The sequence below is a fragment of the Camelus bactrianus genome, chromosome 26 (assembly GCF_048773025.1).
Source record: "Camelus bactrianus isolate YW-2024 breed Bactrian camel chromosome 26, ASM4877302v1, whole genome shotgun sequence".
Taxonomy (NCBI): domain Eukaryota; kingdom Metazoa; phylum Chordata; class Mammalia; order Artiodactyla; family Camelidae; genus Camelus; species Camelus bactrianus.
Genome location: NC_133564.1, coordinates 29886887 through 29910735, shown reverse-complemented (window position 1 = coordinate 29910735; position 23849 = coordinate 29886887). Strand labels below are relative to the sequence as shown.

General features: G+C 43.8%; 2 protein-coding genes across 7 annotated transcripts in view; one reads left to right on the top strand and one right to left on the bottom strand.

Moving 5' to 3' along the window:
• LETM2 (leucine zipper and EF-hand containing transmembrane protein 2) lies at positions 1-17124 on the bottom strand. 3 transcript variants are annotated; one of them, XM_074353565.1, is made up of 11 exons: positions 16573-17124; positions 15439-15519; positions 13762-14215; positions 12364-12507; positions 8407-8544; positions 7799-7999; positions 6516-6635; positions 4146-4259; positions 2477-2569; positions 2049-2150; positions 1-1335 (listed from the first exon to the last, which is right to left on the bottom strand). In XM_074353565.1, exons 2-11 carry the CDS (start codon positions 15483-15485, stop codon positions 1312-1314), a joined length of 1437 nt encoding a protein of 478 aa, XP_074209666.1. In that variant the 5' UTR covers positions 15486-15519; positions 16573-17124; the 3' UTR covers positions 1-1311. The 3 variants fall into 3 exon arrangements, with proteins under 3 accessions (XP_074209666.1, XP_074209668.1, XP_074209667.1); XM_074353567.1 differs by having other exon boundaries at positions 13762-14144; XM_074353566.1 differs by having other exon boundaries at positions 17045-17108.
• Positions 17125-20815: 3691 nt separating this feature from the next.
• Positions 20816-23849, top strand: part of NSD3 (nuclear receptor binding SET domain protein 3) — a 92108-nt gene continuing 89074 nt past the window's right edge. Inside the window, exon 1 of one of the 4 annotated variants that reach the window (XM_010946244.3) lies at positions 20816-21293. The gene's annotated coding sequence lies outside the window, so the exon portion shown is untranslated. The remainder of the gene's footprint in view (positions 21294-23849) is intronic. The other 3 variants (XM_045509932.2, XM_045509943.2, XM_045509926.2) reach the window with 3 other exon arrangements.

Here is a 23849-nt window from a genome sequence, read left to right as displayed (position 1 = left end):
ATCATTTTGAAAACAGGAACGCTGCCTGTGAATCACCTTGCGAGGCCAACGGCCAGCTCCACAGAACGCCACCCGTCAGAACTTGTCACCCTCCAGGAACTGGAGTCCCCAGCAGGATGTGGTGAGGCTTGTCCTCTGGTGGAGGGGAGGTTTAGGCAGCGCCCTAAAATGCACTTCCTTGCTGCCAAGTGCTGACGACACTCCTCGTTTAGATGATCACAGACGGGGAGGTTTGCGTTTGACTCGATTCCCTGGCCTCCCGTCTGACTGATGGCAATTTCACAGCAAGTAAAGAAATCTAATTTCATCACCCACAGCTGAAATACCTCTTCCCATCTAAACACCCCGCAAGGGAAGAGAGCTGTTGCTCAGCTGCGTGGTGATCTATTTATTAGGTTTTTTTCAGTATTGACAGCACGGAAGACACCCAACAGAAAATACCTGAACGTAATACTTGTTACTGGGTAGTGGAGGGGTTACATCTGACTCTAACCAGCCCGATGACTAACAAAGAGTCTTGTTTGTGAGAGACAAACAGACAAGGAAAAACACACACCCAGCACAGACAAATGGTTAAGTCTTAAACCCTTAATTACGTTTCCTAGCAAGATGGAGGCTGATGGAAGCCACGTGAGCTAGAGCAGTGGCAGCTCCCAGGCTCCCACAGGTTGGGAACCTGCAGGCCCGGGAGGGGATGTCTCGGAGCAGCCAAGCAGCAGCTGAGTCTTTGTGACTGCCAGTCTGTTTGGCGCCCCACTTTCTTCAAGAAGCTTTTTCTTCTTTATATCCAAGAAGGCCTGACCGCGGAGTTCTATCCATCCCATCTCACAAGCTGCTTTGTTTCCAGGGCACTGTCCCTGCTGATGTGTCACTGAAAAGGCCGGTCAGGTGCTCTCACAGTCACTGGCTTTTGAAGTTTCCAAGTCCTCTCTGGGGTCACCAAGCTGATTCCATTCTGCAAAAAACTTCCTCCCTTGAAGGACATGCAGCTGTTCAAAAAGAACATGGCGAGTGGGCTTCACCCAAGGGCCAGTGGGATGACCTGATGCTACAGAGCAAATGGACTTTGTGATGATCGTTTTCCAAGTGGTCTGAGCTTGGGCTCACTGCTGACGTCATCTGAATGGTTGCGAGACCTCAGAAAGGCTGCCCCAAGGACTAAACAGCTGATCTTATGTCTCAGACCAGAGACAGCAGTCTTAGCTGGGACATCGGTCCTTTCTGGAGGCCACTGCTGAGGGCAGGAAGCTGGAGAGAGGGAGCTTCATCCTCCACTAGTCCTTAGGCTCCTTTTGAACTAGACTTGCTGCTCTAGGTTGTCTTTTGTGACTTGGCCTGGGGTGTCAAGACACAAAACATAAGGACTTTAGGCACTGGTCACCACAAGACCTACACAATTTGAGGGGAGTCTTTTTCCCCAAAATAATGACAGATCACAACATCAAGTCAGTTTATAATTTCCCTTGGTAATAAAAATAAAGACATGCAAACAAGGCCCCTGGATTAAAGATCTGGGTGTTCTACTGGTTCTCTCTTTGGTCCTTGGGAGCCAGTTGAGGGCCCCCCAGATCAGCTCTCTCGTGACCCTCTACAGTTTACTGTGTCGTGCTTTCTGCTCTCACCCCAAATGGGAACAGTGGGTAAATAAGTAATTTCTTATTTACATGCACTTCTAAGATTTAAATTACTTCCCTGCTAGTATTTCCTGACATCTGAAGCCTGTGTGAAATACACACCATATGGGAACTATTTCCATCTGGTGTGAAAGAAAGTTAAGAATCTGCCTACATTGTAATTAGCTTCTAGACTTAACATGTTTAGGTCGCATCCATGATTGTGTTTGTTGATTTTTTTTTTTGGCTTTTGGATAATTGAGGTTTTTTTTTTTTTAATGTAGTGGTTATAAGATGTCTAACGTTCAGCCTACAACTTCCTGTTAGGACAACAGGAAGAGCTGGAGCCCTGTTCTGCAACAGTTCTAAATTTGGATTCTTGCTGCCCTTAAAAATAACTAGAGGGAAAGGGTTTTCTTTTTTTTAGAAACTTACAGCTTCTTTAGCAGAGGTGATGGATCCTTTAGGTAATGAAATAGGCTTTGATGGTGGTGTGGGTGGTGATGTCACTGGTGGGAGTTGTATCAATTCTTCATCCTTAAACATCAGAACTGAGAGTTGGGTTACTGGCTTAAAACACAGTGTGTGTTGGAGCTACAGTCACTGCCATGACTACCAGGAACTTGAAACAACTACTTCATACCTAGCACAGGACTCAAGAGGCAAAATCTGGAAGCTGAATATATATAGCCAAATGTTGAACTTTCTTAGAAACAGATCAAACAGTACAATACAAATTCCTTCTGAAAGAACACCATTGTCTGGAAATTCAGCACCGTTAAGGGGGTTAAAAATAGAGAAGTTAACTTTCTGTTATTTTCACTTTTTAACCTAATTAATCAAGTGAAAAGTAATTGTCTAACCTTAGTTCCTTTCAGTTGAGGTGCTAACCCCACCATGTTCTCTTTAGATTCAGGGGAAGTGGGTGATCCTACAGGAATCTCCGTCTTCGTAGCCTAGAAAGAGAAATATTTTATATAAACTAAGCCTTTCTGAAGCTCATAAGCTCTTCTGCAGTAGTCAAAGCTGTCTAGCAAAGTTTGCTTTCCACTAAATCCCTGACTTCCTTTATGAATAACATATGAAGTATATGTCCCTGAAATAGAAACTTAGTGTAATTTATCCTGTGAGTTTTGAGCATCCTATAAATAAAAGTTGTACTCTAATTAGATTCTAATATTTAAGACAGGGAGTGGTGCTTTAGAATAGCTAGCTAACCTGTCTTCAGCAATTACGTTAATTAGATTTGAAAAGTAAATATATCATTGCTCTTCGGAAGTAATTTCTAAATGTACTTTGGAGGGAAAATATATCAAAAATTATAGTATATTCAGTTTGACATCTCAGTTCTCTATAGAACCCGGCACACTACTCATTCTCATTTTGTACATATGGAGAATAGAAGTTTAAAAACATGGATTTCAAAAACAAAAACAATGAAATGCCTAGGAGCTTGTTCTTAATTCCTCGGTCTTTCTTAACCATTCCAGAAAGCAACATCTGGATCAAGAGTTTATGCCCCTCTAGAAGAATTCCGAAACTCAAATTTAGCTCCGAGGCATGGTGCTACTCCCAAGATTTCCTTGCTCCTGAGAGCCGTCTGAGGATGACAAATAGCCGGTCTGTCTCAGAGAGAGTAAGAACGCACACGCCCGTTAGGGCCTGGTCTGTGCTCCAGAATTGCTCCTCGTCTCCTAGAATCCTTTCTGGACAAAGCTCAAATCCTGAGTGGTCTCTGGAGGTGTGGAAAGGGAGAGCAAGATGGCCTTTCCTCAATGCATTTTTCACGCTGGACTTTATACCATTGTCGCTGGCTTCCCCCAGGACTCGCTTGCACAGCTAAGATTCAGAATGACTGTCCTCATTCCAGAGCACGTAGCTGACCCCACTCAGCCATGTGTGCAGCAACTTCTCTCATGGTCTCTCCCCTCTCACCCACTCAAGTCCTGAGACTTGAAGCCACAAAATAGGGACGTGAGAGGCCCTTTCTGATGGACCCAGGGCAAGATGCTCTAGTGCTTGGGCCAGTCCTGGGTCCTTCAGTAAAACACTGGGAGAAGAAAAACTGCTGAGTTAAAGGCAACACAAAATGATTAAGGAAATGAGGGTTAGGGAAGACCAAAAAATGTGTTTACATTCTAGATTGGCCATTCACTGCTTAAACATTAAGAGGAATCTGGACAAATGAAACAGACATAAAAGAATGGGAACTGTTCAGTCTCAAAGGAGAAAGCAGTGATGGGGGAAAAAAGTCTGCTAATGAAGACTAGATAGTTAAGGAGAAAGAATAAACTGGACTTCTATTGGGAAGACTCCTAAATCAAGCTGGGGTTAAAGACAGTAACAGCCCAATAGCAAGAGGTCATTTGAGCGATTTTCACTTTTTTAAGGAATTTTTAAAAAGATTTTAAAGCCAGGTAGGCCAAGTTCCAAAAGATATGCCAAAAGAGACGCCTACCTAACCCGACTGTAAAGAAATAAGACATTTGTGCCGAGGCCCCAGTCCAGATTCCCCACCGACCCAGGACTCACCTCCCCACTGAGTGGTATCTCAATCGGCTTTGGCTTCATGTCTATCAGGTAGAAGGTTCGGGACAGGAGCAAAAGAGAAGGAGGGACATTCTCCTTCAGGTGGAGGTCCTGCCACTGGAGAACAGGAGGGGGTGAAACATGACAATCACAGAACGTTAGTGCTGGGCCTGACCCACTGTCACGGGCTCCTCCCTGGCTTTACAGCCCCCGAGGCGCCCACTGGGTACCACGGGCTGGACCAGGCCCTGCAGCCCCTCACCCCAGTGGGAGTGGGATCACAGATCACACTCGAGGGAGACGGAATGTTCAGTCAGACTCTCAAACCAATTGTGGATCCAAGTAAGTATCTTCTCTTGGATACACAGTAGGTAATGTGTGTGAAAGGAGAATAAATCAGCTTCATTCATAACCAAAGAAATTAACATTAAAATGAGAATGAGATGTAGTTTTTCAAGTATCAAATTTGCCACATTTTAAAACATGTATATATATGTTTTATATATATATATATAAATATATATATATTTAGATCAGTAATACATACAAGAGAGACAAAATTCAAAACATAAATAAAATGTAATCAGTGAAAATAAGCCTGCCTTCTACCCCTATTTTCTAGTTACCCTATTTACCTCCCTAGAAGCAACCACCTTATACAACCTTCCAGAGGTGCACAAATATGCATCTATACGTTTATCTCTATACCAAGGATGAGACAGACTGCTTCGTCCTTTGCTTTCTTTCACTGAAATGTCCTGGAAATTGATTCATACCACCAGATGTAGAGCTGCCTTCTTTGTAAACATCTGTAAGGGATTGCACTATATAGAAATGCCATAATTTATTTGATTGATTCTACTAATGAACTTTTGGCAGTTTTCAGTCTTTTGCTGTGGTGCTGCAATGGATACATTGCAGATACATCATTTTGCACATATGCAGGAATATAGGATAAATTCCTAGAAGTGAAATTTCTAGGTCAAAGTAAATGCACTTTTAAACTGTGAAAGTTCCTGCCAAACCTCCACGGAGGGTTTTACCAGCAGTGCATGAGTGCCCCTTCCTCACATCCTCCCAAACACTGCGTCGTCAACCCTGACCTTTCCCAACCTAACAGCTGACTGTGGAATCTCATGGTTTTCATTTCTCTTTTTATGAAGTGAAGATGTTCTGTAAGTTTACTGTTAATAATACATAGTGCCGAGTATCACATGGTTGGATTGGTATTCTCACCCCCTTGAAGTGGGACCGTGAAATGATACATCCTTTCAAGAAAGCAGGTTGACAGTATGAAGTCACTTAATACTCTATGTTCAAGAAATAAATGATGTCTAAGTAACTACAATATATTCATCTTCCAACCAGCGTGGGTCTAGCATGGGAAGAAACAGCTACCTGACATGGTTTCAAAGTCACAGCAATGGCTCCTATCTCAATGATTTGTGTACACTTCACGGAGTTCTTTTTTATGGTTCTAGGAATGAGGATTTTAATAGGAGTTACTACTTCCTTTGAAGGCATTGACGATCTTAATTAAAATCCGTTATTTGAGGGAAAGTCTGTTATCTGAGGGGAAAATGTGTTACAAACACGACACTCTACACTGGTTTGGGGCACTGATTGGGAAAGCAGCCCCAGGTGAGCCCCCAGCAAGGTTAAGACCCCCAGGTGGGTTTACGCAGATGCCAGCTCCTGTGTTAAGCTTTTGCTCAAGCCCTTACAATACCTGGAGGGGGCAAAATTCAAAGGTGGCCCCAAGACTTCCAGTCCCTGGTGTATCTACACTTCGTCCCAGTTCCTCACTGAACACTAGTCGAAGTGCTGCCATGTAGGGATTCTGTAGATATAATCAAAGTCCCAAGTCAGCTGACCTTAAAATCGGAAGATTATCAGGTAGGGCTTGCCTAATCACGTGAGACCTTTACATCCGGACCTGGAGGTCATGCGAAAAGCTCACTTGCTGGCTTTGCAGATGGAGGGGTCTCCAGGGCTGAGAGTAGCAGGGGGCTGGGAGCCAGTGAGGAAACAGGGACCTCCCTCCCACAGCTGCGAGGAACTAAATTCAGCCAACAAACTGGAGGAGCTTGGCAGCAGAGTCTCCCTGACGGCCTCCAGAAAGAAAAACACCCTGCGCTTCTGACCTGCTGGACCCTGAGCCGGTCAATGGATGTTGCTTTGAGCCACTGCGGTGGTTTGCCAGCAGCAATAGGAAACTAACAGACATCCAGCTTCCTCAGCTTCTCACTGCCCAGCTCCAGAAGGCAAATTAGGTAAGACGGTTCGCTGGCAAAGCAGAAACCACAGAGCGAGGTCTGCAAAGGGGAGGGGAGAGGGTGCCGGCGAAGGGGCCCCGGGGAAGCTGCTACTTGCCTCTGTGAGCTGTTGTCTCAGTTGCTCCTCAGTGAGACCCAGCGACCTCATTCCTCGGGCCCTGCAGGCGGCTTGCAGTTCTGACACACTCAGAACACTCACCCCTTCCTTGGCAATTATCTGAAGGACACGTAAGGAATGGCACTGGGTCTTTGGGTTCCAGTTTTACCTAATCCCTAAATCCCAGCAAACCAGGGGACACGCAGACTATGACGCTTTCACGCTTTGCGCCCTGCACTGACTGCTGCAAAGACAAGGAGCTTAAATAAAACAAGGTGACTTAGGGAGGTGCAGCGGTTGAGATGGAGTCCTGCCCACAGGTGTTACTAACATCAGAGATATTTACAGAACTCCTCCTCAAGTCTGTCACCAGAGTCATTCCTTCCACTCTTGACACGCTCTTCGCCTGGCTGTGACATCGCTACTCCTCTTCCCTTTCATAGCAGCGTTGAGACTTGTTAGAAAAATACTCCATTTGAAAAGCTTTCAGTATACCATTTGTTGCACGTTTCAGGAGTGTTCGTCCCCCAACCCCACCACCAACCCAGGAACCGCCCTAACTCTCTGGTTTGCAAACTCCCTCAATAAATAACTTAACATGCTTGCTGCCTGGTATGACCCCAAACAATGGTACTTCTGGGACCAGTACTGTTTGTTCCAAAGTTCTGAGAGCAACAGCCGAAATCCAAATGGGGTGGATGGGATCATGCCTTCTCAGTTCTGGGAATCCTGCTCCCTCAGGCGGAAGGCTTTTAAAGCAGCTGATTCAGATTCAAAAAACATCCTTTCCACTTTTTAAGGACTCTAATTAGTAACTATGGTCCAAATGGTACCCTTGTTCCAGAAGGTGTTGAGGCTCTGCCTTCACCCCTGAGTTATTCTTTGCCACCCCTTCTCATCAGGCCGACTGGCCCAGCTGCAGGAGGGAAGCAGAGGTGGCGGGGGCAGAGCACTATCCTTGGCAGTGGAATCTACTATTCTCAGGGGTCTGCTTTTCTTCTGCTCCTTCCCAGCAGGTCCTAGCTGCTCGATTAGCCCCAGCTAAGACATCCAAATTACTAACTGCTTGCAACGGCCTCCTCAAGAATGTGGGTCCAAGCAAAACAGACAGCTCCTGAAAGGAGTAATCGAGGTTCAGGTTGTCAGGGTTGTTTAAACCACTCATTTTACCAGAACCAGTCCATGAGCAGACCTCCCAGGAGACACTGCACTCCATCACAAAGCCACCCTAAGACAGCCCCCAACGCCTTGCTGATTCCTTACACCTCGAGTTAAGTTCTTACTTCATCATCTGCTTTTATTGACTTCAGTCTCATCAGGAGTTGAAAGCGGAGCAGATTGTTGGTTCCAAAGGACTGTAGTTCTAGCAGTTTGCAAAGGGCGACCAGCTGAGGCCGGTCGAGGTGCTCCAAGGTCAGCTGATCCTCAAAGAGTTTGGAAAAGCGGACTATCTCCTTCGTGCTGGGCCTGTGGCCCGTCTGGACCTAGGCAGTGGGACAAAGAGGCTAATTAAAACATGCTTCCTACTCAACTGAATCTTCCCTGTAGACTATTTGAAAGGTACACCAAAGCATTTACGGATTCTATTTTATGTCTGAAACTGGGCCCTCTGATCAAAGAGGAATAAAAAAAAATCTGTCTGAAGTCAGACTAGATCAACGGAAACATCAGAAGTCGTTCAAAAGTTTGAACTCTCATTCTCTTCTTTCCAAGAAGTTATCAACATCTTCAACACATTGATGGATTTAAGATAGGTCTTTCTGCAAACTTCCATAAATGTTTGCAATATTGTATCTCTGTAACTTAGATATTTGCAAATTCAGAGCTTCTGAACAATTTGGAAGCTCCGTGGTGACATGAAGTTGTCTGGGTTTATGTAGAAGACAGACACCTGTTTGACGTAGGATGAGAACTGGGTAGAGGCATCCCCCAGCTTGGCCCTGTTCCTCCTCGCCATTTCTGTGATCGTTTCTTGGAGGAATTTTGCCATTTCCAACTTTGCAGCCATTTTCTTTTTCTGTTTTTCTTCCTTAATAATAGAAGAGAAAAAGGTTAATCAAAGTGAATCAACCCTACATGATTACAACTCAGTAGAGATGAGAGAAAAATAACTCTGGCTTTGCTGTTCAACCCTATTTTGAGTATTAATATTATTTTCAGACCTAACTGAATGGGTTTCGAGAATCACAGCAAATAAAAAGTAGCCTCGATGTGCAACTTGTCTCCTTAATCTTACCACTTATTTCTCACTAATACAATGACCATAAATATTTGATAGATCCCAAATGTCCTCTCAAGGGGAGCCTTTGCCACTATTTCGAATAAGACACACACTGTCTCTTAACCTGGTACAAACCATGCAGGCTGCTGGCCAAGCCAACCGTTGGTCTGAGTGGCCCCAGATTTTGCTTGGGCCATAGACAAAGAAAATGAAGCTAAAGTAGCTTCCAGTTTAAGGAGAAAACAGGCACAATTAATTACAAGACAATGAGTTAAGGCTAAAACAGATTTGAACAAAGCACTACACAAAGAGAATTAAATGTACACTCTTAAGACACTGTGTTGACCAGTATTTCTAAATCCTCATTCGTTATCAGAGATGCAGTGTGTGTTGTAGCATTTTCAAAATAACTATGGTCAAGACTCAGGGTGGGTGGAGAGGAACAGGAAGACATATATGTATGTGTATATATATATATATTTTTTCCCATTAGAGATTCTAATGACCAGCCAATCATAGCAATCATTGATTTTCTAGAGAGCTCTTAGAAGAATCAGCCAGAAAAGTCACACAATGGCAATACCATCATTAAAACCCATTTAGCCATCCATTTCATTCATCTATATCCAACCATCCATTTATTTATTGAGTCTCTACCGCGTGTGAGGTGCTCGGGATAAAATGAGCAAAGACAGATAAGAATTCCTGCCTTCATGGAGCTTCTAGTCCAATGGGAGGGACAAACTTTAGTGACTAATGTCAATCCAGTAATTCCACAAATTACTGTAAAATATACCAGATAATTACCAGGAGAGAGAGGGCGTGTTCTGTGCTGGTGGAAATAGGCAGCTAGCACACTCACGCTCACTCTCACGCGCTCTTCCTCTTTCATGGAACAAAGCAAAGGAGAAAGTGTTTTCTAGGACTGTGGCCACGAGGTGCCTATTTGTATGTTCGGGGAATGAACAGCATTGAGGAAAGAAGACTATTTAGATAAATCAATCTCTCTAGTCCCCCATCTTCCCACGTAAACTAACGCATTCCTTGGAATCCTATGGTATTAATTCTAGAACCTCACTACTTTAAATGTAAGTAAAATAAACTGCTGCCAGACAGTAAAATATTGCCATCTGATTCTGCATCTTAAATCTAATTCAAATCTACCTTCCAGGTAATTCCTGATGCAACTTTTATCACTGAGGCTTCATCATCTCTCTCGTGTCACTACAGAAACATTCTAGCTGATTTTCCTCTCTTGGCCCTGCCCTCCTTAATCCTTCCTGCTAGCAAATTATTTTTTGAAAATGCAGCTCTAATCATAATTGATTAGATTATTTAGATTAATTTAAAATACAGATCAGCCACTTTTTTCTCACTCCCTGCTTAAATTCACCTTCCCTCATTCACTAGTGTCAAAGGTAAAGTCTAAATTCCTTAGAGGGGTGGATGCTTTCCAACCTGACCCAGCACATGACGTTTGTCTCATCTTCTCCCATTGGTCACCTTGTACCCCCTGCTCCAACTACAGAGAACCAGTCAGTGGTCTCTGAGATGTCATATTCTTCCACACTGTTAAGCCATCTTAAGTGCTCATTCTTCCTACCCAGCATGCCTTTCAAACACTGTGGTAAAAATCTACTCTCTTTAAGTCTTGGTTCCATGGTCACCTCTTCTGTGAAACATTTCCCGGTCTGATTGAAAAGTTGCCCTCATGGCCTCATAGTGTTGCATCTGTGGCTTCATCCATCTGCCCAGAAGAGTGGCACAGATAGAGAGCATGAAGCGGCTGCCTCTATGGTCTAGCCCTTCACCTTTCCAGTGACTGACACAGGGGGACACCCTCTTCTCAAGGACCACTCACAAAGGGTCTGGCTGGCTGGATAAATCATGCCTACCATTCAACTAGTCATTGTAGTAACAGCTGATTTTTGTTTTATTTTTTAGCGGTTGAAAATCTAAAATAGTTTTTTCAACAAACGATGTTAGGAAAATTGGATACCCACGGGCAAAAAAAAAAAAACTTGACACTAATGTTATACCTGTCACCAAAGTTAACTCAAAATAGATCACAGACTGAAATGTTAAACTCAAAAATCTAAAACTAGGAGAAAATGTAGGAGAAAGTATAGACGATTTTGGGTTCAGGATACAACACCAAAAGCACGATCCAAGGGGAAAAAAAAATGATAAGTTGTACTTCATTAAAATTAAAACCATTTGCTCCATAAAAAGAGACACAGTAAAAACTGGCAGAAAAGATCTGCAAAAGAAATATCTGGTAAAAAACTTGTATCCAAAACATGTGTAGAACTCTTAAAAGGCAGCAATAAGAAAACACCCCAAATAAAAAGTGGGCAAAAGATTTGAACAGACACCTGCCCAGAGAAGACACACAGATGACCAATAAGCATGTGAAAAGATACTCAATGTCCTTTGTCATCAGAAAAGTGCAGATTAAAATAACAATTAGGTACCACTATGTGCCAATCAGAACAGCTAGTAGTCAAAGCGCTGACAGCACTAAATGCTGATGAAGATGAAGAGCTACAGGAACTCCCATTCACGGCCGGTGGGAATGCAAAGTGGTACCACTACTTTGGAAGGCAGTTTAGCTATTTCTTACAAAACTAACCAGTCTTACCATATAATTTAGCAACTACTCTCCCGGGTAGCCACCCAAATGAGCTGAAAGCGTATGTCCACACAAAACCCTGCACTCAAATATCTACAGCAGTTTTGTTGATAATTGCCAAAAATTGGAAGCAACCAAGATGTCCTCTGATAGGTGAATGGATAAACAACTGTGGTACATCCATCAATGGAGTCATGAGAAGACATGGCAGAACCTTCAACGCATCTTGCTAAGTGAAAGGGGCCAGTCTGAAAAGGCTACACACTGTATGATTCCAAATCCACGACATTTTGGAAAAGGCAGAACTATAGAGTAGAAAGATCACTGATCACTACAGTTTGGGGGAGGAAGTGGAGCACTTGGGGATTTTTAGGGCAGGGAAACTATTCTGTGTGATACTGCGACAGTGGATACATGACATTATGTATTTTTCAAAACCCACAGAACTGTACAACACAAAGAGTGAACCCTAATGTAAAGTATAAGATTTAATTAATACTAATGTACAGATATTGGTTCTTTAATTGTAACAAATGTACCATCCAAATGCAAGATGTTAATAATAGGGGAAATGGTGGGGGAGGGAGTTATCTGGGGACCCTCTGTACTTTCTGCTCAATTTTTCTGTAAATCTAGAAACTGCTCTAAAAAATAAAGTCTGTTAATTTTTACTCATAGACATAGAAAACAAACCATGGTTACCAAAGAGGAAAGTCATGGGGGAGGAATAATTTACGAGCCTGCCAATTAGCAGATACTCACTACTATATATAAAATAGATAAACAACAAGGACCTACTGTATAGCACAGGGAACTATGTTCAGTTTTTTGTAATATAATGGAAGAAAATATGAAATTATATGTATGTGTGTGTATATATATAACTGAATCATTTTGCTGTATACCTGAAACTAACATTGTAAATCAACTAAGTTTCAGTTAAAAAAATTTTTAAGTCTATTCATTTTTTAAAAAGCTAAAAAAATCCTACATACCTTTTTGGATTCCCTTTCAAAAGTTGATGGCAACATCTCTGGGAAGAGTTTCAGAAACACTGGTAATAAGAATTCCATGAAGGGGACAATGATGAATACCATAAATGGAACCAGGCGGAAGAAATCAGCACATGTTCTCAACAGCTAAAGAATTAAATGCATATGCAATATTCATTATTTTAGGACATGCCCAAAACAAAACAGACCAAAAAAAAAAAAAAAAAAAAAAAAAAAGTCTGCCTTGGTTCTTAAAGTGTTAAAAACCCAAGACAGATTTTCTGCAGCTGTTTATAAAATGGAAAGGCCAGATTTTCCTCTCTGAAGTAATATTTCTGGGATATCTTGAAGGAAATCTGTGACAACCAAAACATATTATTGGCATCTCTTAGCTTTCATCTATGTTAGGGGTCTGTAGTTTAATAATACGGTATCTGTTAAAATTGGTTTTTCAGGCAGTATGGTGATTCCTTAAAAAACTAAGAATAGAGTTATCATATGATCCAGCAATCCTACTTATGGGCATATATTTGGGGAAAACTCTAATTTGAAAGATATGCACCCCAGTGTTCATTTATAATAGCCAAGACATGGAAGCAACCTAAGTGTCCATAAACAGATGACTGGATAAAGAAAATGTGGTGTACATACACAATGGACTACATACTACTCAAGTCGTAAAAAAGAATGACATAATACCATTTGCAGCAACGTGCTAGAGATTATCACATTAAGTAAAGTCAGACAGAGAAAGACAAATATCACATGATATCACTTGTATGTGGAGTCTAAAAAAAATGATACAAATGAACTTATTGACAAAACAGAAAGAGACTCTCAGACAGAAAACAAACTTATGGTTACCAAAGGGAAATTGGGGAGGGATAAATTAGGAGTTTGGAGTTAACAGATGCACACTACTATGTATGAAATAGATAAACAACAAGGTCCTAATGCACTTGACAGGGAACTACATTCAATATCTCATAATAGCCTATAATGAAAAAGAATATATATAACTGAATCATTATGCTGTACACCAGAAACTAACATAACACTGTAAATCAACTAAACAATAAAAAAAATAATTTGTCAAATATATTAACAGCAGTTTCTACTATGGATGCACAGATCAAAATTGAAGCCTCTCAACTCCGTGGAGAGATTAGAAAACACAATTATAACCATTCTATGGGCAAATGTACAAAAAATTTTAAAGAATCCTGCCCAAAGTTGTACAGCAAGTCAGCTGCAAACAAATAAGAAACTCTGGTTCTCACCATGACTTACTATTCCTACTCTGGGATTTGGAAGATGAATTTTAAGTTGAGTTCAAAACTTGGTTCCCAAATAGTTCATTTTAACTTTACATTTTCTTTCTCAAATATGACTCTTGCCTACCCTTCGTCTCTCTCGTCTGGTCAGCACCTGTCCATGCAACAGCCTCCAAACCATCCGGGCAGCAACCTTGGTGTCAATCCAAAGCAAATAGAATCCATTGCGATAATATTTAAGTTCATCCATAATTATTTGTCCGTAAGATCGCTTTTCCTCCTTAATCTTCTTGCCAGTGTCTTTTGTTGGCTGAGGGCTTGGCACCTGTGGCTTTTTTGCAGTTTGCTCCAGCTGACGTTTACCGGGGACCTCTTGTAGCCAGCGAGTAGATGTGTGCAGCTTCTGTGTAATTCTAGTTCGGAAGTGAAGTACCTTATTGCCTGACTGACTAGGGCAGGCGTACTTCATGCTTCCAAAGTTCTTCACATGTATTTTATTTGAACGGGAATCTGGCAAGTGGAGAAATGCAAATGATGGGGAGTAAGGAGAGCTGCTGGGATGGACAAAATGGCTAGGGAATCTGGAATAAAGAGCAACATCCTTTGAGTTGAGCACACACTCTTACAACATTAAAAATTAAAGAAATAGATACTTTATCTGGGAAAATACAACAATAGTTTTTAAGCCTGAGTTTTAAAAGCAGATATTGTTCATTAATGAATGAAATGTAACTTTTTAGCAGAGCTGAAGAGCAGTATGCTTTATGGGGGAATGGCATACTCCCTGGGAAATATGCATGTTAAGTCCTGAGAATAATCACGGTCCTGCAAGTTAGATATTCTGCAGCTATTCGTTTAAAAAGCAAACATTTTCCCACCAGGGGTTATATTTGAAAATTTTCTCTCTATTATCCTAAAATGGGTAGAACACCTGTGACTTCATCTACTATCCTGATGGCAGAAATATTGTTTGAATGAAACATTTCATGATCCTCGTGGGGATTAATAATACTGCTATTAAGAATAATAATATCCAATCACATAATACTGCTTTGTCTTTGGGGTGCCCGGGACTCCTCCCAATGAGAGGGACTTATAGCTGAAATGCCCTTCTCCTAAGATTCCTAAAGAATGCGAGGAATAAGAATTAGAATTGGGCACCCCAGCCAGGGATCTCTCCATCTTAATTTTGCAACAACTCACAATCTTCAGCTAAACTGGCACTTCAGATTGTTTGAAAATAAAAATTAGACCCATCTAGGCAAAGGTTTCTGGCAAAGAGACTTATTTGGCAAAGAGATGGCTTTATTCCCATCCTTTCAGATGGTTTTTGAAGCGCGCCAGGATAAAGCACTTTTTGAATGGCCAAAAGGGAAAATGTACAATGTATCTGGCACATGGTAAGTTCTCAGTGGATATCCTTTGGGATAAATAAGTGACCCAGACCTGACGCGGCAGGTGTATGCCCTAGGACTGGCTTGCTTGCCAGCCATTTTTCTCCTCTTTACATCTAAGGGCCTCATGTAACATTCATCAGTTACAGAGGTGTCACTCCCAAACCATTCCATCTTCTATCTTACCTGTAACACAATTCCACAAATTTACTCAGCCTGTGTTCTAAAGTGTATAGAAAATCTGGTGTTAAGTTTAAATACATTAAGATGTCAGCTGCCTAAAAACCAACATAGTTAAAACCAACAAAGCTTTAATTGTGTACTAAGCCTATCCTTTTATAGAAATCTTTTCTATCTGGAAGAATCAAGTTCATATAATTATTGGAGGGAGGGGGAATTCTAAGACTTACCTTGCTCGAGCAATAGCTGACACTGAATTATAACTGTAGAAGGCCATTATTTATATTTGTCTCAACAAGTCAACATAGGACCTAGGTAGAAGGAGTAAGTAAATAATTCAGTACTTTCAAAACACATCAAGTGTACGAATATCAGGACTGAAGTGTTTTTAGCTATTACAAAGGTAGAAAATCTGCATATTCTATTCATGGTGTGAAATCTCCCTCAAGATCATTTCCAAAAGTCATGAATGATATTTTCTTAGCCCTGGATTTGAGAATGGTACTTTGAGATTTCAACAAATAGAAAGGATCTCTATTGAAAAATTGTGCTCTACACTGGAATTTGACACAACATTGTAAAATGATTATAAACCAATAAAAAATGTTTAAAAAAATACATTATACGGTAAAAAAAAAAAAGAATGAAAGGCTCTCTAATACAATGATATTCATGATGATGATGCGATCTTCACATCTTGATTTCTGGTCAATAGTACATCTACTTGAATGGTTGCCAAGTATTTAATAAGCTAATCAAGCCACTTATTTGTAGCCTAAGACCACAGGTAGGCAGTAAATATCCCGGGTTTGTTTTCAATGAGCTTTCTTCCCATCCTTGGCCAAGCTGCAACTTTAAAGATGGAAAGTACTCACTCATTTATGTAGCAGTGAAAATATACATGGTACCAACTGATAATTCAAGAGGAGGTAAACCGGGTTTCTGTGCTAATGATTCTCCAAAGAGCCCAAACTGAGCTTTAAACCTTTAAATAAGCTGTACCAAAATCTTTCTTCATCCTACAGCCGAGGGCGGCAAGAGCCTTAGGCCAACTCTGCAGCTGGGAAAGGAGTACCAGGGTCTGGCATGGACGGAAACCTCGGCCACGGAGATGACATTTTGAACAAGAATTCAAATAACACTTGGGAACGTCTGAGCCCAGACTAAGGGCGGATGATGGTCTCCTGCCGGAGGGAGACCGTACCCTACCGGGCGGTTAATCTGCTCTCCCGCCCGGGGCACTCGCAGCCCGGCCTGTGGGCAACCACTTCCCCGGGGGGCCGGGGCGGGGCCGGGCGGGGACCCCCGCCTGCGTTTTCGCACCCCCTCGCCGGCTCGCCCAGGGCCCAGGCTCCTTGGGTTACCTTGGCCTCGGGTTCTCGACGACACGGGGGCAAAGCGCGCCCTCGGCTTCCCCAGCCCGTGGCTTTTGTGCGCGTTGTGTGTTGGTGGACTGTGTTTGTTGTGGTGGGGTCTGGGCGGGCGGGGGGAGGTCTTTGTTTTTTGGAGCGGGGGTGATGCAGGCTCAGGGACCTCGAGTCTTGGCGATCCAGGTTTATGGAAGGAAGGCGAGGAGGAGCGGGGCGCAGGGTACAGAAGAGAAACGAGGAAGCGAAGCACGGAAGGAGGGGCGATGGAGGCTGAGCTTCAAAGTTGGGGGGCAGGCGCAGGCCCGAGGTCAAGGGCTGAGGAGAGTGCGGGGTGGGGACTGGAAGCTGTCGGGAAATCTGGGTGCTGATGGGAGGAGCAGGATGCGGAGGGAGCAGGCTCCGGAGGAAAACAGGCAGGCGCGGTCGACCAAGTAACAGCCGGAGGACTTGGCCCGCCCACCCCTACCTCCTCCGGCCGGCTCCCCGGAACGGCTGCCTCAGTCCTCCAGTCCCTTCCCTATTCCCCTCCTCCCCCAGCTCCCCAGCTAGAAGGGCCCCAAGCCAAGTCTCTATGGCTCCACCTCTTTCCTCACCCATTACGTCACTCTGAGTGACGACACCACCTACCAATGAGCTCTCAGATTCTGGGGAGCCAGGGTGCCCTTCGCGGTGGCAGTCCAGGGACGGCGAGGTCTGGTTCCCATCCGTAAAATGACCTCCCTACTGGGTTTAGCTTAAGGAGTGTCTACACTGGGTGGGAGGTGGGGGAGGCTCAACACTGACGTTTTTCTGCCTATTCACTTTCTATAGGCTGTGGACTCACCCCCTCTGCCCCCCACCTCCAGAAAAAAACCTTCCTTGAAGGCTGGATTAAAGAAGCTCTTACTCTACCTACAGTGTAATGTGCCTGATAGTTGCCATGGTAACCATCTCGGAGTCAGGAATTACATCACTTTGATATATCCCCCTCCCCTCCCAACTACACAGCTGCGGGGAGGTGGCGGGGAAAGCTGTGGGGACGGAGTGGCAGAAAGGGCGGGAATGGTAAGAAAAACATTCCCCTCCTATCTCCGGGGCCCAAACTGGAATGCTGTGAAATCTTCATACGAAAATTTGAATTCCACTCAAGAACATTGCCTTAAAAATGTTCTCTTAACAGATACTGTTTATGATCAGTAGTTCGTGTAGAAATCTCAAATAACATTTAAAATGTCTTTTGTATTAGCTGTGCAGTGTCACTGGCAGTGCAGGTATGGAGGCACTTCAGTTCCTAGGATGGGGAACTGAGCCATCGTGGAACCGTGAAAGATCTAGAAATGTTCTCGCTTACCAGTTATCTCTACCCATCCACTTTATCTGGCTCTAGAAGGAAAACAAAAATTTTGGCGGCTCTACTTTAACGAACACCAGACCGCAAGGAATCTCCTTTACACGGAGAATACTTCTCTTAACAAGTGACTGACCGCAGACCTTACTCACCTGGGCTGCACATTTGTAAGAATGAAAGATGGCGGGTATAAAGTTTCATTTTTTAAAAAATGTAGACTGCTTTAATCCACAAAGCATTTTTCAGCAAATAACTAAACGGATCAACTATGTTAAATAGGAAAAACTTTTCAGTTTGGCCACTAGAGGGCCCTTTGTGCATGTCTGATGCCCAACTTTCCACATAAAGGCTTCACTTCACATTGTATGTTTACTAGAATTAACAAAATCTACAAAGCTTTGCCTTCTTTACCTTTCCTTCCCTGAAAATTCCCGATGGTAAATTTTGAGCTTTAAACGGCTAGGTAGGTATAATTTTCATCTTAATTTCATAAATTAATCACTGCACTATCATGTACATGTACTTTTCTGGAAAAGATCATAAAAGATGCAAAAATATTCCTCTCAGTTCCCTGGGAGACATTTTATACCGAGAAATATTCTTACTCATGCATTGTATTCATTTATAACCAGGCACAGTGAAAATCATTAAGTATTCATAAACCAGATGAACGATTTCAAGCTCAGTATTTGAAAGATGAGCTAGATTTTCTACCATGGCCATATGTCAGCAATTGTATTTTTAAAAATTAAGGATTAAGAATCTTACTTATTGGAATCCATTGGTTCAAAGCAATTCCTGCTTTCTCCCGTTTTCAGGCCTAGAGATTTTTTGACGCTCAGGATAAGTGATTTATCATGCCGTGAGTTTTTTGATATAATCTTCAAAAGAGAAAAACAGTTTTTTCCTCCCTAACCCTGGCCCTGAAAATTGTGTTAGACTGCTGTCTTAATGAACTGTTTGCTCATTTTCTATGAAGAAGAGAAAGCATGTTCTGAACCCCATAAGATGTTAGATGCTAAAAATGTGAATTATTATTTTTAAATGGCCATTCCCCTAAATACAGCTCCAAATGAAATATTATTAATAACATGTGTATGTTATGTAGGAAGAGACTATGTATCTACTTCACATAACTTTCATTTTAAACTCTTGTTAGCATAGCTTTAGAAGCAGGTTAAAATAAAGTCCTTGGGAGTAATTTACCACATCCTCCTCAAGAAGAAAATCCAGGTGTCAGTCCAAGGAAATGGCTTATCAACAACGCAAGGAGGATGCAGGAAGGTGGAAAAGAAGAATGGAGGTATAAAAGATCATAGGAAAGAAGGAAAGAAAAAAAGATCAATTTAACCTCTTTTACCAGGAGATAGAGTTAAACTGTAATTAGCTCAGGTGGCCCACATTGGAGACCTGTGTTCTAAAAAGACGTTTAAAACCAACACAATGTGCTTTTGTTGATTCCTTTAACTTTTGATACCACAAGCATAGGAACCACACAAGCATAGGTTTAGAAATAGTTAATGATTCTAGTAATAGGGAATACAATTCTGAATATCATCCTTAGTATTATTAACAGGGTTATGCTTTTTTTTTAAAAGAATGCATAATTAGTAATCATAAAAATAATTGATCTGTAGGAATCTTTTAATTTCCCTTTTTAGTGGTATTTAAAGATAAAGATAGCAGGAGTTGCCCGTAAGGGTACCAAATAGATGCAGCACTGTTACGTTGATGGAGAGTGTAACGTCTAGTGGTGATATGACTTTATTATTCTCAGAACGGAGTATTGGTTTCCTCATCTGATCGCTGCGTGGGTTTCCTGTGTACCTAATGTGTCTGTGCTGCAACGTCCTAAGTCATTATCACCAGGCCCCAGGAAATATCCCCCAATCGGCACACTCCTGCAAGGCTAGTTTCCTGTGTCACACACCTGGGACCTTCTATTGTTTCACACAAATTTCCTAGGATGGGGAGGGATGTGGGGTTGCAGAGAATTTTGACTGCCGCTTCCTCCTCTCATTCTTGCGCGAGTGAGCTCTGTCCAGGACAAACTCCCTCACGTTCCTCGAAGCGAAGGTCTGGCAGCGAGCAGCGGAGGCCCTGGCACGTGACGGTCCCGGAGCCCGCCAGGTCCCTCCGGGTCGGGGTGCGGGCGGCGCTGCCGACCCCCCGTTACCCACAAGCCCCCGGGCCCGCAGGGCGAGCAGGAGGAAGGCGTGCGGGACTCGGGGCCTGCCAGGGAGGCATCCGAGGAGCCTGCCATGGGAGACTGTCCCCCAAGGCTCCGGTCTGAAATCGCTGCCGCGGCTTCCAGACCCAGAGCTGCGGGGAACAGGGAGCGCCCCCTCTGACAGCTGTCCGGCAGGAGACAGCCAGGGAGGCACAGAAACAGGGGTCCCCTTTCCCGGTCATCTTAACCAGGCGCCCGTCTGTAGGGTATGTCTAACGTCTAGGGATGGCATCGCAGTGTCACCCCGAGGAGTCCCATCTGGTGATTCACACGTGCTGTTGTTTCACCAGCATCAAGGAACATGCACCAGCACAATTTGGCTTCACAGGTCCCACCTCTAACCTGCCTTCTAGTTTTGTTTTGTTTTTCACTCCCCTCCGCATCGTGCCTTCCAGTCTCCCTGCCTTTATCGCCTGCGGTCTCACTTCTCGTCTAGACTCTGCCCTGCTGCTGTCGTTTCTGGCTCTGCCCCCGCCCCTTCTCTCCTCCCGCTGATGAGCCTCTTCCTCCTTTCGCCCCCTGCACCCCGAGCCCGGGACTGCATTTCCCGGCAGGCGCCGCGGCCAGCGGCCAATGAGCGGCTGAGGATTTGGCGGCGGCTGCGGCGGCGTCCCGAGAGTCGAGGTTGGGGGGGGCTTTGTGCGCAGCGGCGGCGGAGACGGCGGCGGCGGCGGCGGCGGCGGCGGCGGCGGCGGCGGCGGGAGCGGGCGGCGGCGGCGGCGGCGGCGGCCAGGACGGCGGTGGAGGCCGAGGGGGACTGTCCACTGGTCGCCGCGGAGAGGCGTGCGAGGCCGAGTCGAGTCCCGAGGACCCTGCTGCCCCGGCCCGGCCGCCAGCCCCAGGCTCGTCTCTGGCAGCTGCAGCTGCGCGGCGACCCCCATCCCTCCGGCTCCCCTGCCCACCCCGCCTCACAGCCTTCCTCCTCTCGCCGCGCGCCCGGCCCGGCCCGGCCGTGGCCCTCCTCGGTGCCGGCCGCCATGGCAGAGGCGTCCGGCGCGGGGGAAATTTAGCCCGGGGATTTCATGCGGCCTAGCTTGGTTCCGTCTCCTCCCCCCGCGGCCCCGGCGGCTGCCCGCACCCCAGCCCCGCTCCGGGCCTCCGTGTCTCTCCTGTGATCGTACTGACACGGCCGGGGGGTTAGAATGGAACAAACTGAAGGTAAAGTGAATGCATGTGAGTGTGTGTGTGAGTGTGTGTGTACTGGAAGGAAGGGCTGAGGAGGGGGCGATCGAGGAATGGGACCAGGGTAGGGAGAGAGACCTTAGGGATGGGAGGGCTAGCGGGTGGCCTGAAAGGATTCGAGGGGTGTCTAGAAGGATGGGGCAAGGTGGGGGGTGTGGAGGGGATTAGGAGGTGGGGCAGGGGAGGTCGGATTGGGATGAGAGATGGAGTGGCGCTGAGCTGGGAATTGGGAGTAGAGGTGGGATGGGGGCGGGGATAAAGATGGAACGGGGGAGGGGCAGGGAGCGAGGAGAAGAGTTAGGTTTGGAGATTAGAGACCTGGGCATACTGACAAATAGGCAGGTTTGGGGGTGGAGTGTGGGAACTAGAAGAGTCTGGAGGAAGGAGATAGAATTTGATGGAGAAATGGGGCCTCAAGGGAAGCACGAGGGAATGGAAGTGGGGGGGGGGAGGTGGATTAGGAAAAAGGGATGAGAAAGGACTGAGATAGGATGCAGGAGGGAGATAGGAAATAGACTCAGGAAACTGGAAGACCCAGGCTTGGGATAGGGAAGGAAATTAGCTGAATATTGAGAAGGATGAGAACTGTGGACCAAGCGTCACAGAGTGGGAGGAAAAGAAGGGGAAGCGGAGTGTTAAAGTGTAAGGAAGGGAAAGCCTTTTGTCTCTATATTTGTGTGTATTCTATGCCTTTTCTTTCAAGGCTAGAGAATAGAGAAGCTGGTGGTTATGATGTTGTGAAATGGGGAGGTGTGGGTTTTACTGCTTTGAGGGAGGAGGAGATGTGTTAATGTAATGGTAGCAAGACAGGGAGAGACATGGCCATAATTTGATGGTTTTGGTGAGGGAGTGAAGACTATTCCGATTTAAAGGGGGCAGGGGCAGCCATGTTTGCTGCCAGGCACTGCAGTGTAAATAAATTCCTTTTTCTCTCCCGACATCAGTATGAATCTGGAAGGGGCCAGTTCAGATTGTTAAACCTCTTTCTTTCTTATTCATGAACTCTTCCCATACATCTTGGGGTCATTTAAAATTATTCATAACCACCGAAAGAGGTAATAATGTTTTCCATCTTGTGTGTTTTGCTGCTTCCCCCCTCTTCCCTCTTCCTTCTGGTTGCAAACAAGGCATGCTAATGAGCTGCAGAGTAAAATTTAACCCTTTTTATAAAGTTAAAACTGTATTTTTTTACTAGCTGAAGGAATCATTACTACTCTGTTGTTTCAAACGTGATCATGAAAAGTCTTTTAAATGTTGAAAATGCATTTGTTTCAGAAGCCTCGGAAGCAGTCAGCATGTTTTCTGCAATTCTTTAAGTAAACAAGGAAATTGCCTCGCTTATTTTACTTGGGTTTGTGCTCTTGGCAAAGCACTGTGTGGGGGAGAGAATGGGTAGGGAAATCTGCTGTGGTAGGTTACCTGCTTGCTCTATTTTGAATGTTGAAAAATTAAAAATGTGTCTTTTCAAATGGTGTTTGTGATAGCTCTTGCTTATGGGTGATGGGTGTGTTAAGAAGTGTTTTCTTTTTTTTCTTTTCTTTTTTCTTTTTTTAAGAAACTCACCCATCCTTTCCCTTTGGTTTCATGTATCTAGCTCAATAGTCTCCAAATGTCAGTTCAGCACAGTGTAATGATCTATGAAGCAGGCATGCAGGGCTTGGAGCATCATTCAGATGCCAGGTTTTTGGGGTTTTGGTTTTTTTTTTTGTTTTTTTTTTGGTGGGAACTTCAGGTCACTCTCAGGAAAGCTACAGTAACTCTTTAATGTATTCAAATGTATCTACTTACGTGATTTGAAATAGTTACTGTTCTAAAGGTTTAAATACTAACAAACTTATGGTAGATAAATTAAGTAGAGCCTGTTTCATTTCCATATTGAAAAGGATTGTCTTGCGTGACCTTTCGTTTTTGTTTTATAATTGTAATAGGGGTAATCCAAACTTCAGTCCATCACATTGATATTGAAACTGTTTTCTAATACCAGGAAGGCCTGTTAAAATTGTAATATGATGGACTCAAACCACTTATACTGCATATTATTTAATCTATCTTAATGCATCATCGTTTCAAGTTTTATATAGAATTTTGGGATATTCTTAGTCTGTTGGAAAAATAAAATTGAATATTGTTAGCACTCACCTTCTGAGAATACTTTTAGTATAGAGGCCAGACTTACAACTAGGGGTATTTTGACTTGATAATACTCAGCCTGAATTTTTAAAAATCTTGTGAAGAAAATTTCCATTCAGAAAAGCCATTCAGGATGCTTTTTTGAATTTGTTTTTATGGGGATTTCATTTTTATAGCTCTCACTTGATTGACATGTTATTTGTAATTAATTTGTAAATGAACTGTCAGTGCCAGCCATTTTTAGGAAAATGAGAAATTGTTGTCTATTAAAATAAGAAAAAAACTCAGGTTGAAAACTTGAATTACTTTTTAAAAAGGGGCAATATTCCTGTGTATTCAGCATTTTGTAAAGAGAAGGGTCCCCTGCCCAGCTGTCAAAGAGTATTCTGGCTTCTTGGATGG